Source organism: Rhinolophus ferrumequinum, chromosome 3 (genome assembly GCF_004115265.2).
Source record: "Rhinolophus ferrumequinum isolate MPI-CBG mRhiFer1 chromosome 3, mRhiFer1_v1.p, whole genome shotgun sequence".
NCBI lineage: Eukaryota > Metazoa > Chordata > Mammalia > Chiroptera > Rhinolophidae > Rhinolophus > Rhinolophus ferrumequinum.
This window is the reverse complement of record NC_046286.1, coordinates 9,905,753-9,922,098: the sequence shown is the minus strand read 5'-3', so window position 1 is coordinate 9,922,098 and position 16,346 is coordinate 9,905,753. Positions and strand designations below refer to the sequence as shown.

Sequence of the window (16,346 nt, the reverse complement as noted above, 5' to 3'; positions counted from 1 at the left end):
AAACTGGAAGTCTCATCAGTCCAGTGTTGGAAGTTCCTATTGTTTCCACAGCTGAACTTCCTATTTCTAGGAAGTCAGATGTTAAAATGAATACAACTCAAAAGGCACTCAAGCTCTGTTGGGCTCTAATGGCTGTGCAGGGAGCAGGGACATAAGCACGAAAGCTGGGCAGGTACTGTGGGGCCAGTTGAAGAGTCAGTGGGTCAAAATAACGCAGTCCAAAGCAAGGCTGACATCTAAGGGCAAAACTAAGGTTGGCTCTGAGATTCAAAATGGAAGGGTCTCAGGCCTTCCACAGGCAGAAGCAAAGATCAAAAACGTGCAGAAGAGAATAAACTGAATGCCAATTCAAGTTAATGCCAGTGGCCCCACTGTTCTGGCAAAAGGGATGTTCCAAGGTTCACACTCAAGGTCTGTGTCTATTATATGGAGATAAGAATATATCTTAAAGTGTGAAATTCTGTGTATCTACTCTATTATGCTAGTGAATCATTCTATAAGCCTTCTATGTCTTGTTTCTCCTTGATCTTTCAAGGAAGTTAAGTTTCTGGGAATTCTCACTTCAAAATCTAACCAGTCAGTCTTGATTTATAATCCACTAAGATATAGTTAAAAACATCATTATGTACCATTCTTTTATGGCTTAATGCTTTGGGTCTTATTTTGCTTTATTTCTCTTACTATTCTATTAGTATTTGGCATGTTTGGGCTCCTCCTGTTTATTTCCAAAGCTTCTTTGTCATTGCTAGGCAACATTTCTTTCTAAAAAGGAAATAAAACCCAGATGAAATATATGACATAGGAAATATCATTCTGGGACCTGAAACCTGACTTAACTTGCATCTTCTATCTTTACCATAATCCCCTTCTGTTGGCTGGTGTATTGACTTCTTGTGTGCCCAGTCAGATCCCCTGTCTCTCCTCTTTATTCCAGCTGTGGCTGCTAGAAGAGAACCTCATACTAGCTACCCAGGGCTTTTCTCTAACTTGGAGGTGCGGGGTTCTGTTGGGAATCCACTGGACATTCATGCCAAGCAACCTGGTAGTACGAGGTAGTTAGCATCTGGGGGCAAATCTCAACCGATAGGAGCTGGGAGCCAATGGATAAGTGCATCGTTTTATTTTCCCCTGGGACCTGAGATGGATTTCCTAGGCTTCTTGGGTAATTTTGCTGGAGGAGCAACCAGCTGCTGTTATTGGTGGCCAAATTAATAATGCAGCCTTCTACCTGCCTCTCTGTCCCTATCCTTTAATCTTCCCTGCTTTCATGTCCCCAAGCAAACTACTGGCATATAAGCTTCTTCTAGTTGCCCTGAAAGCAGAATCTGAGACAGCAGCTTGATCAAGTTTCTCTCCCGTCCTCTTCTCCTACTTGTTCATTTGAAGCTTTTGTTTTCTTATGCTAGGGTTACTTTTCCATTCTCCGTGATCGTGTCTAATCCTGTATCTACCTTAATAGCCACCAGGTAGATCTTCAGGTATCAACTCCAGGACGTGGTATGAGGAAGGTGGACTGAGTGAAGCATATTCATGGAACAGTCTGAAGACTGGGATGGGGGAGGTTCTCCATCACAAGACTGGGTGTCACTCCACAGCACCAGGCCCAAGGGCCATTATGGAAACAGCACGCACGTCAGGGCTTCTCAGCAAGTTCAAAATCCTTAGAGCCTACCAAACTAGAAGGGAAACGAAGATGTACCTTCATGAAAATGACCCTACACTTATATAAATCACCTCAATCTTACTAACCAGTGTCCAGTCATGTGTCCATAGCTAGCTGCGAGGAAGGCTGGGAGAAGGCATCTCTAGCTGTGTCCATGTGCCTGGAGCAAACCTGTTACAGAAGGGAAGAATATTGAGGGGATAACTGGGGTAGTTCCTGCCACAATTTGAACCTGACTTCAAAAGCATGTTGCCTTTCTAGAGAGGATGGAAATCTATCCCCTCAAACTAATCTAATGGACGTATGATTCAGCCTGAGATGCAAAGGGTGGAAACAAGGATTGATCAAGAGCCATGCAGGATTCATGCAGGTGCTAACAACCTGTCACTGACCTGGGTTAGAAGCCGAGAGCAAGGACTAACTTATTCTGGTCTGAGTTCCTTAAAATGTTTTTGGGGCTGACAAGGATGGCACAGACGTAGCAACATCTTCTTACTTGCTGGCTCTACTTGTGAATTTGGTCTATCGTTGGCCCATTTGTCTACTAGGTTCTTAGTATCTGCCAAACGTTATGACTGCTGCAAGCATGGAAGAAAAGGTCCAATATTGCTAGCGACTGGCCGCTATTTAATAACAAATTCATGCTGATGAGAGCACAGTAAGACTTCATGACATGAGACATGAAAGGGCCAACGCTCTAGAGATGACACTGTAACAAGAACTGACACTCGTGCAGTTGTTTGCTCCAAAGATGCAAACTAGAAACCCTTAAGGAAAAATGTCAGCTCCCCACCCCCCATCCCCCCATAAAGCAAAACCTAATGCAATCATGATCCTGTTGCGTATCCATGATGGTAGCCTCTCTAGAGGGAAGGTCACAGCTCTCAAAATAAAGAACTTGATTGAAAAATCAGGTCACCAAACTGCATGTGTTTTGCATTTTTTTCCTCATTCTTGTCTTTATATGGTAACTTGCAACCAGACATGCTGGGATTCTGCGATTGCATAAATTGTTTAACATTTTTGAAAGGTGGCCACGAGTGTCCATGAAAACAAATCCATGGGCTTTAAATTTGCTTCTGACAATACTATGACACACTTTTTTCCTGAGATTATACTGACGGCCCTGTTATCTACATCCCTGAATCTGGTATACTGAGAGAAGCTGAGATGCTTTTAATAGACACAAAATATTACTACAGAAGTGTGAGTGGGGTGACCAGCACGTCCTTGTGTGGAAGGTTATCCTGAGGTGATAATTGATACTTCTTTCTCTACCACCCATCTGCTCCACATCCCTTCATCTTCTGTCTGCACTTCTGCTGGTCTGGGTTGCTTGCCTATTCAGGTAGCTCAAAACCATTGTTCCAAGGGGAATGAGGGTCTGGTTAAGTCCTTGCCGTGCTTTTGCTGCATTCCAGATATTCCAGACACAATTAATCCCCTTTATGTAGGAATAAACTTATTCCCAACATAATAGAGGTCTTCTACCCCTGCCAATAAACTCCTTCCTTTGCTTGCTGGTTTACCACGAGTTAAGATTTAGTAGACTCTTTATTGTGTCTTCTGGTAGAGGCATTCCTCTTCCTCTTCCACTTCTCTCCCAGATACCCAGGACCTCAAGTCCAACAGTGCTTAGAGGCATATGGAAAAGAAGCATCAGTTCCTCAAGTGGATCTAAGATGATAGAAAAGGGCTATTCTACCCTTCACCCTAAAGACCTGTGTTTTCTAGCTGTTTTTTTAGGGAGTAGGTGTCCTATTCTAGCTATTGGTTTAAAGCTTATACCTCATTCTTAAAGACTGTCCCATTACTGAAGGATTGTGTCCAGGTTGGTTCCTTGGTGCCTTATCTGCTCCTTTAAGAGGCCATTCTAACATCCTATTGGGCTTGAAGATTCCACGTGATCTGGTAGGACCAATAGCTCTCTTGATCACGTTCCCGTTACATATTCACTATAGAATGGGTTCCGTAGTCGGAGAGACATGTTACATAACTGGAATGTAGTGAGCCCTTATGTAGCGTTGATGGCTCAGCACCATGACTAGGAAAGGTAGGCCCATACTCAGAATACGTATTTCCAGTAAGGATGAGTCACTATTCCTTGCAGGATAGAAAGGACCCAATATTCATCTTATCCCCAAATGGCTGGTCAATCTTTGAGGGGATGATACAATATAGTGAATGTCACTACCAAAAGCCTATGCTATTAGGTTAGATATTCAGTGGCAATAGCTAGATAATTCCCGGTGAGGAGAAAGGCATGCTCTTGGGCCCATACAATAGCCTACATTCCTGCCACCATAAATACTTCACTCATGAGTCATTCGAGAAAGCCTTAGAATGGCCAAGAGCAGAGGCTGGTTGATGTCAAATAGACAGGTCTGCTTATCTTGTTCAGTATCTCTTTGGATGTCGTAGCATCGACGTGAGATACACAGATCATTCTTCATGACCCCTGCTATAGATCTGATGACACTCTTTGCATCCATTCTTCTATTGTGATTCCTTGCAAGCACCTGACCAAATAGCAAGGCTATTTGCCTAGAAGTTGCTGCATATCCTTACCTCGGGTCAATTCTCTGTCAATACATAGATATGCTTCTCCCCCACCCCAGGAAAGCGAAAATGATTTATTGAAAATGAAAATACGCACTTGAGAGGAATGTGTGGGCAAACTCAGAACAAGTTGTGCTGAGGAAGTGACATCAGGGGTTTTTATCCCTCTCAGGGCAGGAATTGGTGACATCCCACTAACGTGGTTCATTCATCTCCTCCCCCTGGCCAAGACCCTCTGTTTCCTGCTTTTTCTTCCTTCTTTGGTTCCTCTGGAACTGTCATGGCATCAGATGCATTATGAAAGTCATAGTAACCACAATGCAAATTACATTATAATGACATTAAAATTAGTTAATTTTAAAGGTCAGATCCCTGGTCATAGGGATTAGCCTTGCTGAATGAAATTGGTGCTTGCTTTTCTCCAGCTGCAGGTACTGGATACAATCGTTAACTTGTGTAACCAGTGAGGCGCTTCATGTTGCTTCATGTTGTACCCTGGAAGGGTTGTCCGTTTTCTAGGCTACCTATCCTGCCTCATAAATCCTCCCAAGGGGTTTTCAGACCCATAATCGTATGGGTTGTTGAGGGACAGGTCGGACTTCTAGAGCTGCTTCAGGCTGAGACAGGGCATTGATCCTACCTAGCCTGGGACCAAGATCCTCTATCTACCTGACCTAAGAGGTCAAGACCTCCCGCCAGTGTGGTTTCTGTTGAGGGCACCGGCTGAAATCCTTGGAGGACCATCATCTGTATGTGGAACTGCTATAACCTGGAGGAGACAAATTGGACAAGGAGGTTAAAAAGACATGGTCCAAACAGCAGTAGAAGTAGTATAAAGACCAAGGGTCCTAGCAGGGACAGAAACCAGGTTAGGGAAGGCAAAACACTTTTTACAGCCTGCCAGATGGAATCAGCTGTTGGATTTCCCTCTGCAAAATCATGAAGCCGTTTAACTTGACCATAGTTAAGTGGTCAAGTGACATAGTTAAGTGACATCTTCTACCTGGCTAGTAGTAGTAATAGAGATGTAGCAAATCTTTTTAATAACTGTGCATACACCTCCTTGTTTGCCGAGCAGGTAATCAAGAGCCGATTGGTTGTCATGGACAACATTTGCAAGTGAATCGAGTGAGTGCTGTGAGTTTTGGAGGGCATCTCAGGTACTTTTTGCTAGGGTAGGTATAGTAAGTGTTCATAACGTTACACCCCCTCCAAGCCACACAGGCCATACAACTCATTCTGGCTCATATTGGGGCTGCCATCAGTCTAGTGGCCTCTTGGGGAGGATTTGCCTATCATGAGGCCACTTTAAGAAATCTGACAAAGAGTATGGCTACCCTAGATATACTCTTTAGAGTTCTTTTCCACTAAGAGGCTTTCCCCTTACCACTGTCCTTTGGGGCTATTCTCTTGGAGGGCTGTAATGCAGCAACAGTCAACATTGACTAGCACCTTCACTGAGCTTTGAAATAGAGCTGTGGTTTATCCTCCTCATGGTTGATTGTAGGAAACGAATGCTCATGAGTTATTAGGAGTGAATTTAGGGAAAGAGGTAGGTGATGTTGGGCCTGGACCACCTGCTCATCTAACTTGTACCCTCAAGAATTCATAATCTACCTGATTACACTCTTCATTCTTTTAAACTTTGGAGGTGACATTGGTTAATAAAACTATATAGGTTTCAAGTATACAATTCTATAATGCATCATCTGTATATTGTGTTGTCTTAAACGTTTTCTATTGTGTCCACCCACCTTTATGACTTGGGTCTGTGTATACTAACACATGGCCAACTCCAGTCACATAGTCATTGGGTGTCCCCAAGCTAGACCGTCAGTCTCTATGAGGGCACAACAATATGCCAGGAACTGTTTCTAACTGCATAATTTCATGCTACAGTTAACATGACTTTGTCCAAGAAAGTTTAGGGCTCTCAAATTGTGTTTTATTGCCTCAACATCCCTTATTGCCTCCTTTTGAACCAAAGACGTCTCTAGTACATTGCAATTGGTTGGATTATATAGACCAAGTGGCAGAACAGCTGGCACAACAGCTTGACTCTCCTACAGAGCTGTCTTTCTCTGGGCCCCATTTGAAACTAGGAGCCTTGAGCATAAGCTGACAAATGTGTTGAGAAAATGTTCCCAAGTGTGTCATATGCTGCCTGTACCCAAACCCACCAAATGTGTGTGGATTTTTGGTAGTAGGGGTACAAGATGCAATAACATGTCCTTTACTTTAGAGATGTTTGGGCATAGAACAGATCACTAGAATCTTACAATCCTTACCACTATGGAAGCACCCAATCTCTGTAGGGTTTCTCTCACCACCTGTTATATCTGTCTTTCTAGGGCAGCCAGAAAACTTGCTACTCCTTTTCACCAGATCTGATAAGCATGACAGCACCATAAAGGATTAATATGGTATTTTTGTGGCATGTCAAAGTGATCAAGATCCTGTAGTCTATACAGCAAAAGAGCAGGAGAGTTAACAGATTTGCAAGGCTGTGAAGTTGTATAGGTATCTTCCCACACAAGTATAAACTGACTCAAATTATCTCAGCGGGGACTGAGAAAGACATGTTTGCCATACTTATGCCTCATGAACTTGATATGTTCTATACCAAGTGCACGTCATATTGGTATTATCAAAGATGCCACATTTAGCAAAGCAACTACAATTGGAGATCACATGGAGAACTAGGCAACCTTGACATACATTTGCCATAACACATTCAAGTTTGTATAGAGGTCATAAATGTGATACAGGATGCAGTGCTAGTGGTCCCCATCTTGACTCTGTGACCACTTCTCTGCAGTTTTATTCCAGGATTTAGCATCACTCAGAACCAGTCTGCTAGGAAGGACTAAGGCCAAGCCCTTGAAATTTTCTCCCTATGCCCTATCTACATCCTATGCCAAGGAACTGGTTGAGAGTTCTTTCGGATTCAAGTCGATCCATCCTTGAGGACTCGGGAAATAATGCTTCTCAGAGTAGAAGATGTATCTCTGGACCACTGGACTTACTGAGATTGCCTTGAACTACAACTGTTATCTGGCCCCTACTCTAAGAGACCATAATGGTAATTTAAATTTCTTGATAGGAATTTCAGCTCAGACCTTAAGTAACCTCTAGTGACTCCCCCATGTGTAATTCCTATAAATGGCTTAGGCAAAGATTAGAAGAATAGTTACGGTATATACCTGTAGTTGTGTTCTAAAGTCATCCTTTAATGGGATCCAGTTTATTATCCTCAAGCAATGGGGTCTGGGTCAGAGAACTGCTTTAGATCTGGAAACTGGGTGAAGAATCACGATTTTATATTGCTGTGGTTAGAAACCATGCTTCCCAGCTCTGGGACCTTTGATTTATTTCCCTCCGTCTACAAGTCAAACACTCCAGTCAGCCACTCATCTTCCTCACTCCCTAAGAACCTCATTGTGTATTAGTCACGGTCAAAAGAGCCTTGCTGGCCGAGGTACACTGGTGGCTACACCAGACTCACTGCCTATTATAATCACATTCATTTTGCCTCTGGAGGCTAAGTGCCAATTGTGGCTGCGATGATACTAGAGAGTCCTGTTTCATGGCAGGGCAGCATCTCCTGTTGTCATTCCTGGCCTACCGAAGACATACAGCCCATACTGAGCTTATAAAAACATGTCCTCCAATATGGATGGCCCTAGAGGGTATTATGCTAAGTGGAAATAGACTGAGAGACAAATATCATTCCTTCTCACTTGTGGAATCTGAAGAACAAAATAAATGAACAAAACAGAAATACTCATAGATACAGAGAACAAACGGACGGTGGCCAAAGGGGAAAGGGAATTGAGGAGCTGGGTGAAAAAGGTGAAGGGATTAAGAAATACAAATTGGTAGCTGTAGGTTTTTCCATAAACACCTTTCAGCTTGCGAAAGTTATCTTCTGTTTCCCAGTCCAATTATTGCAATGAATGGGTATTTAACATGCTTTACGTGCATCGATTGAGATTTCTGTCTTCTGTTGATGTTAATTAGTGATTTGCTTTTTTGTTCATCTGGCATTCCTGGAATACATTTCACTTAGTCATGATGAATTTTTATATTTGCTGTATTTTATTTGCTAAAAGTTTAAGGATCGTTGCAATATTTATGTTCATACGGCATATTAGCCTATAGTTATTTTCTTGTAATACCTTTTTCAGTTAATGATATCAGGGTTATTCTTGCCTCAAAACATGTTGGGACGTGTTCTCAAAGAGTTTATGTAAAGTCACTTTCTCTTATAACCCATCAATGGTAAATCCTATAAATTAAGGATATGTGATAGTCCCAGTCCTACAAGAAACATGCCAAGACTGGATTACATGTGTAAGAAATTTATTAGGGTAAATACCTATGAGAAAATGGGGAGAGGCCCAAAAAGGCTAGAGCACTGGCAGACTGGTCCGGCCCTGAGGAAAGCAATGGAGAGGAAGGAATGAAGGTTAGGTGGAATTGTCTTAGCCTGCAATGCAATTCAAAAAAGTCAAGCCAAAGCTGCTTATCAGAGGAGTCCTACATCCCCCAGGAACAGACCAGCCTTAGTGTCCCTGCCGTGATCAGTCACTGGCTGGGAGACGTCATGAGAAGTACGGCCTTGGTACAATGCAGTGATGGACTCTAGAGCACAGCAGTGAGGGACCCTGGTCACTTATGCTTCCTGTAGTCAGATATGAGATGCATTCTGGTTGTCACAGGAGACTCTCTACTACCTGTGTCATACTTCTCTTTGGCACGGGCTAGGAGTTGCAGGGCAGACCTAACTGGATGATACACGAATGCTGCTCTAGATCTTCTCTTCCAGCCCTCCACCAGTGAGACGGAGATGCTTGGGAAGTGAGATAGAACTGAGGGAGCACAACATATTCTCTAGCATTATCTTCTAGCTGACGCCACAGCCCTGGCATAGCAGGTCTTTGAGGTTCTTGGGAGTTGGTATGATTCCCGCAGCCAGGGCTAGGTATTTAACCTGATCTGGAAACAAGAAAAGGAAGAGGAAAGATGGTGGTGGTGGCGGTCTAGGACATCGCTGGAGCCTTGGCACTGGGACGGTAGGCACGGGTGATGTTGACATTGATGGGAAGTCTAGGCTGTGAGTACTTCTTGTACTTGGCTTTGGTGGTTTATTTGCGACAGCTCCTCCACATAGGCTCTTCTATCTTGATGCCAACTTGTTCTTATTTTTCCTGGTTTTGAGGAGCATGAGTTCAGCTCCTACCCTCATCTGAGATGGTGGGTCTAGTTCATGATGCAACTCAAGATGTACAACAAGCGCTGTATGGTATATACATCTAGGGAGCCACAGACCCTATATACAGCTTTAGCATCCTGAGTGGCTGTTCTGGTTTCATTTATCATGGTTGCAGGATGTCAAAGAGTGAAGAGCTACTCTCTCCTTGTTCTCTGGCTTCCCCTGCCATGACCCTGCGGCACTTAAATTATAGGCTATCCAAGGAATCGTGCCTGCTCTGCTTTTTGATGTTGGATTAAAATAGGTGAAACGCTTGGCACAATTCTCTCAAGAAGTTGGCTTGGCTTTTAGCCTCCTACCTTGAAAGACAGGTAGACCTCCCCGATAAGTGCTGCAAGTCAGATCCAAAGATCTGACTTAGTCCTCATACTACGTCAGGCTTTAGTCCACACTGATCTTGTAGAAGATAACGTTCCTATAAAAATGGTGCATGGTGCCTGATGTCAAAGCATCTGCTAGTTCCCTGTGTAGCTAGTTAATTACTGATGTCAGGTGCAGGATTATCATCCCATGTGCCCTTTGCCTTCTGCCTTGTCTTTCTTGGTCAGACATTGGAAGGTAACTAAGAAGCACTCAGAATATGTTATTTGTGCACTGCCAGGCACAATATGTGGTTTAGGGTCTTGGTAACAAAGCAGACACTCTCCAAGGCCAGGCAAGTAAACTTTGACTCTTGTAGCTGAGACCAGTGGATGGCAGGCTCTGCTTCATGACCTGGAGGAAGCTTGTCACCTTAATGTCACGTTAAGATAGGAGTACCTTTTTCAACTGACCTTTGCTACTGTGTTTCCTCAAAAACAAAACCGGGTCTTATATTAATTTTTGCTCCAAAAAGACACATTAGGGCTTAGATTCAGGGGATGTCATCCTGAAAAATCATGCTAGGGCTTATTTTCCAGTTAGGTCTTATTTTCGGGGAAACACAGTAGCAGAAAGGATGTTGTACCAGTCTCAGGTGTTCTACTTGTTCTCAAAGTTGTACTGACCCAGGACTCAGCTCGGTGGACCCTGTAGTTTGGAGCCCCCTGGGATCTCAGAGCATTCAGCAGTGATGAGCGGGAAAACCTGTGCTAGCCAGTTTAAAGAGGTGTATTCATGGCTGAAACCTGATCTCATTGGTATACATGACAAAGTGGATGGCTTTGTGGGTGGCATCCCAAGGCAAGTCAAGCTTGAAAGGAGAGGACTGAACTCTGGGGCCCAGATGATCCCCATGAACTTCTCCCTGCGTGTGAACTACCTTTATCTTGAAGGTATTGTGATGGATGGCAAAGCACTGCTTAACACACAGTTCAAAGGCGCCTGCCAGGCCTGGGCATGACATAGCACCTTTTTTCCTAGTTGGTGCTATGTGAGGTGGGGTGAGTGGGAGAGAGCGTCAGCCTGACCTGGAACTGTCCAGGACTTCAGAAACCGAGCAAGCTTCTGAATGAAAGAAACGAGCCTCGAGCGAGGATCTGCAGATTTAGTCACTAGCTCAGCACTGTGGGCCTCTTCTTTGTATCTACAGGGTATAAAAACGTCATACATGGTTGTATATCAGGGGCTGAAAATCGAGTGTGCCCTGTCCCATAGATTGTCTAAATTTTCATACTGACCTATCATTTCTACCTTTCAAAACAAAGTACCTTTGCCTACTAGGGCAAGATATCAGATAAGCAGAAACTCCAGTGTGATAGCAATAGGAATTAATTTGGTCTGAGGATGACTAGGATAATATGAATCTCAAGCCGGAGGACACCTTCTAGCTCCCAAGCAAGCCAATTTGGCTGGTGTATCTGCATTCATGGCTCAGCCCTACACTCTGCTATGGGTGGACACTGGTAAAACCATTTCAACATCTCGACCTCTAAACCAATGGTAGAAACAAACAAGTTATTGGCATAAGATTTTTCCAGGGTCCTGGAGATACTCTATCCTAAGAGATAAAATGCTCTGAATCTTTTCTGCCTAAAATAAAATCAAAGCCTTGTTAGCAGAGCAAGAACTCCTAGAGAAAAATACACCTTGTTTTTGCTGAAATCCCCTACTTAGTGTTAGCCTGAATTAACGGGACTCAGCAAGTGTTCAGGTACCAGAGAGAACTTTTTAAAATAAGGATGATGAGGCGTTGTTTAACTTGCATTTATACATCAATACTTCTGTATTTTAAGTCATGCACCAATAGCTCTTGTGTTCTGCTTCTCATGGGCCCCCTAGAATTTCATCACCATTTCCCTTTCCTCAGGAGCCAGACAGGCTTAGCCAGGTACTGGTTTAAATGACAGTGACTTGGGGAGTTAAGGGAACACGGGGCCTCTGGAGGAAATAGGAAGTCTCAGAGGCACAGACAAGTAGGACCCGGAGGGTAAATGACAGCACGACTGCTGCAATTGACCGGGAATTCCATGTCCAGGGGGATTAGCAGTGCAACGTGAGAGGTGCCCTTGTGTTGATCTTGGCCTACTCAGCTCATCCTTGTGTCCTGGCACGTGTCTATTACACTGAATGAGTAAGAGACCTTGTTCCCATAGCTACTGTTGCCCTGGGTTCAGATCATGACAAAATGGGTATCGTTGAGTTAGGAGGCCGACTTTTAGGATTGTTCTTCTGGTCAATGTCCCTTCAAGATGTCAGGGATTGGAGATGACCTGGTAGTCATTGAGGATCCGTAACTTCTATGTTCCATGTTTCCTCATTTTAGGGTCTTATCTATCAAGGCAAAACGACAGATTCCGATATACCCGTGAGAGTCCAATTCATCTTCCAGTCTCTGTAATATCCAGCACGAGCTTACTCTCTTTATTCCCAATATCCGCATCTAGCCTTGAATACCTGAGTAGCCTTTTCCCCACCTTTGCCAAAACATCTTACGAAGCAGAGCTGAAGTTCTCTGCCTTTCTATCTTAGCACTTTATCAAATATGTGAATACCTACTGCATTCCAGGCACTAGCTAAAGGGCTGGGTATACATCAAACATGTTGATCGAAACGTCTGAAATTGGAAGGACTAGATATTTATTGGGCTAAAGTTTATAAATGTCGAAGGGGGAGGGATCCAGAAATATGCAGAAAAAAGACTTCAGACTACAAATTCCAGTTTGACACTTTTTAAAAAAAATAGAACGGAGGGAAGATTGTATAGGCTCAGTCCATATAATGAATGATGTAAACAGAAGGGAACTGTCTTCTAGTATCAGCTATTGCTTCACCAACAAACTTTTGACACAGGGTGGGGCTATTTGCCATGCCCTGAGGAAGAACCTGCCACTGATACCGTTTCATGGGCTCTTGGAAGTTCGGACTTGGGATACTGAAAGCAAATCTTTTACAATCTTGGGGATGAAGCAATATGTTATAAAAACAATTTTTTAAATCCAGCACTATCTTATAAGTATCCTTAGGAATGGCAGAAGGATGAGGCAACCCTGGCTGCAGGGCGCCCATAATCTCCATAGTTTCATTAACCTTTCTCAAATCTTGTAACAACCTCCATTTTCCAGACTTCTTTTTGATTACAAAAATAGGTGAATTCCAGGGGGAGGTAGACTCAGCCACATGGCCTTTCTCAAGCTGCTCCTGTACAAGCGCTTGTGCGGCCGATATCTTTTCTTGCGTAAGGGGCCATTGATCTATCCACACAGGTGTATCTGTTTTCCAAATTATTGCCTTTGCAGTTTTTTGGTGGAGTACAGGTAAATCTATGACCCCTGGGGAAAATATCCCAGACCTGTTCTCTGTAAATTAGGATTAGGTGAAATGGGCTCTTGGCGTCCTTGTCCTTCTGAGCCTAAGCCTTGACCAGGGAGAAGACCTTGATCAAACATCTGTTGAGTCACTTGAGAGCTAGGACTGTAAAGATAAACTCCCATTTTACTCATAACATCTCTTCCCCATAAATTAACTGGGAGACCAGGGATAATATATGGCTGAAACGTCCCCTGATGACCCTCAGGATCTTGCCAAGACAGAAGATCACTACTTTGGAGGGGGGATTGTGATTGGCCTATGCCTTGTAAATTGGTATTAGTAAAGCGCGTCGGCCAACTGGAGGGCCAATGTTCAGCAGATATGCACGAGACATCAGCTCCAGTGTCCAGAAGTCCTTGAAAATCTTTTCCATTTATTTTGAGTAACAATACGGGTCGATCCTTTTTTATTTCTTGAACCCAATATACATCAGAAGAGCCAAATCCTTGGTTCCCCCGCTCTTGATTTTGCCTGTTTTTTCCAATATTAAGACGAGGCAAAATAATCAGTTGTGCAATACGGGTTCCAGCAGGAATGGCAGAAATATTAAGAGGAGAATGAGTCATAATTTTTATTTCTCCTGTAAAATCCTCATCAATAATCCCTGGAGAAACATGAACTCCCTTTATAATGGAGCTGCTTCTTCCTAACAGTAAACCCACCGTTTTAGGTGGCAGGGGCCCAAAAACTCCAGTGGGCAAAACTTGCATTCCCATTTCAGGAGTTAATATGATGTCGGAGGTGGAACACAAGTCCAATCCTGCGCTGCCTGTGGTGGCCCTGAATAAGTCTGTGACATGCTTCCTCGCAGGGGTTCGTTCTTTTTCAGCTCCTGGGTCTGTTCCTGAACCTGCAGTGCCCCATAACATTGCTGAGTCGGGGCCTGGGGCTGGCCCCTCACCCAGTTTCCCTGCAAGGGTTTGCCATCTTTGTCAGTTTTGGATTTACATTCATTAGCCCAATGAGCGCCTTTCTTGCACCTGGGACAAGGCCCTGGAGGTTTTTTAACCACAGCAGTAGCCGACGGATTGTTAGCCTCCATTTTATGTGGGCATTGAGAAGCTCGATGTCCCATTTTTCCACAGTTAAAACAAGCTCCTGCGCGTCCACTAGCATGAAGCTTGGCCTGTTGCTGCATTACTTCATGAATGCTTTTTCCTTGCAAGGCAGCAGCCAAGGCCACCCCCTGAGAGAAGGAGGGGCCGACATCGGCACATGAACGGATAAAATCAGAAATAGTGCCTTTTTTCTTAATGGGTCTGATAATCGCCTGACAGGCAGAATTTGCATTCTCATAGGCAAGCTGTTTTATGAAAGCCTGCGTGGCTACAGACGCTCCAAAGGTCCGTCCCGCAGCAACAGTAAGGCGAGACACAAAATCTTGAAAAGATTCATCAGCTCCCTGTCTTATCTGAGTAACCTGTTCTTCTTTGCTATTCTTGTCAGGCAACATTCGCCAAGCATTTTTGGCTGCCGAAGCAATTTGATCATAAACACGAGGTGCAAAACCCCATTGATTTCTAGCATCCTCATACTCGGGTCCCTCTCCTGCAAGCATTTCAAAAGTGATTGGAATATTTCTCATGTTATTCTCATTAGCCCTGATCTTACAATTTTCATAGAATTCTGATTTCCATACAAGATAATCACCTCCAGACAGGCAAGCATGTGTTATGTGCTTCCAGTCTTCTGGAGTACAGGCTTCTCTTGCTACTGAGTCCACAATTGCCATGGTAAAAGGGGCAATGGGACCATACTGGGTGCATGCTTCCTTCAAATCTTTTATTAGTTTCCATTGAAAAGGCCTCCAATCTCTTATAGGCTGACCATCTTGATCTGCTCTTTCAAAAACGGGAAACGTTTCACGAAGCCGTAAAGGCTTCCAGTCTTGTAGGGGTTTACCTTCCTGATCTACTCTCTCGATAATAGGAAATGTTTCACGATGTTTCGTATCTCCCCCTTGTCTGTAAGAGCCTTCACAATTTCGGGAAGAATACATAACAGAATCTGACCCTGGCCTAGCATATCCTGGCGGAGGTTTAGTTGGCATGTCCCAAACGGGTGGAGGTGGTTCAGATAAAGGAGGGCCCCACAGGGGGGGTTCCGGGGGTACCAAAGAAGGCGCTGTAGGAGGTATAACAGAAGGTGGTAATGTTATATCATCAGGGGGATCTTTACCCCCTGGATTCCACTGTTCTGAGGAAAATGTCACAGAGGGTCCAGTAAGGCTTCTGATTTGAGTCGACCCTTTGTCCTGTTTAAGTTTCATCGCGGCCAGTTGGCCTTGAAGAGTCTCCACCTGCTGAGTCAAACTATGGACTGTATCAAGGAGGGATTTCCCTTCCTGCGTATCTAAAAAGGACTTCTCTTCTTGGGCCACAGCAATCATCGGGGGATATTTTTCCCGATCATACTTCGCCGCAGCCTCTTCTAAATCCTCCTCATCTTTGGGGTCTAAATCCTCCCATTGTTCATCCGAAGACTTTAGATCAATAAGTTCTTCGGGCAGAGTGGGCGCCTCTATTTCTCCCTTTGTCTCGGGCGCAAAAAGGGGAGGCAACTCCTCCGATCCTGCCTGTCTCAATTTTTCTAACTTACATCCCTCATGTCTAAGATCCAAGCAATCTCTGACTAGAGTCCACAGCCCGAAAGTTTCTACGGGGACCTGCTGGGGTCCATGCGCTGCATAATAATCCTGCAGCCTCTCTCCTACCTTCTCCCAAGTTCCCCAGCTGACGGTACCTTCATCTGGGAACCAAGGGCACACTTCTCTCACAAAATCTAAGAATTTCTCCATTTGGTCTCTGCTGACCTTGCTGCCTCTAGCGGCGAGCAATTTTTTCAATCCTCTAATGTAAAGGTCCTTGCTATTAGCGTGACCCATTTCCCTTTTTCCTCGGCCCTTCTTTCACACAAGTAAAACACACAGATGCTCGGCTGGCCATGCCCCTCGCGGGACCAAGACTGTCGTGGCAGTAGGCGTGACGGTATAAACCCCCGACCAGGCAAAACCGAAGTTTTGATCGCCGTTTAGCCGTAAGACAGTGCCGGAAACGCAGTTACAAGCCCATTCAAGCTCCGTAACACGAAGTCGTGGAGCTATCACTCACTCACACACTC

General features: G+C 44.2%; 1 protein-coding gene across 1 annotated transcript; it reads right to left on the bottom strand.

Moving 5' to 3' along the window:
* Positions 1 to 1,759: 1,759 nt before the first annotated feature.
* Positions 1,760 to 16,110, bottom strand: LOC117018879 (endogenous retrovirus group K member 8 Gag polyprotein-like). The gene is made up of 2 exons (XM_033100178.1): positions 14,128 to 16,110; positions 1,760 to 1,834 (listed from the first exon to the last, which is right to left on the bottom strand). Exons 1-2 carry the CDS (start codon positions 16,108 to 16,110, stop codon positions 1,760 to 1,762), a joined length of 2,058 nt encoding a protein of 685 aa, XP_032956069.1.
* Between the last annotated feature and the right edge of the window lie 236 nt (positions 16,111 to 16,346).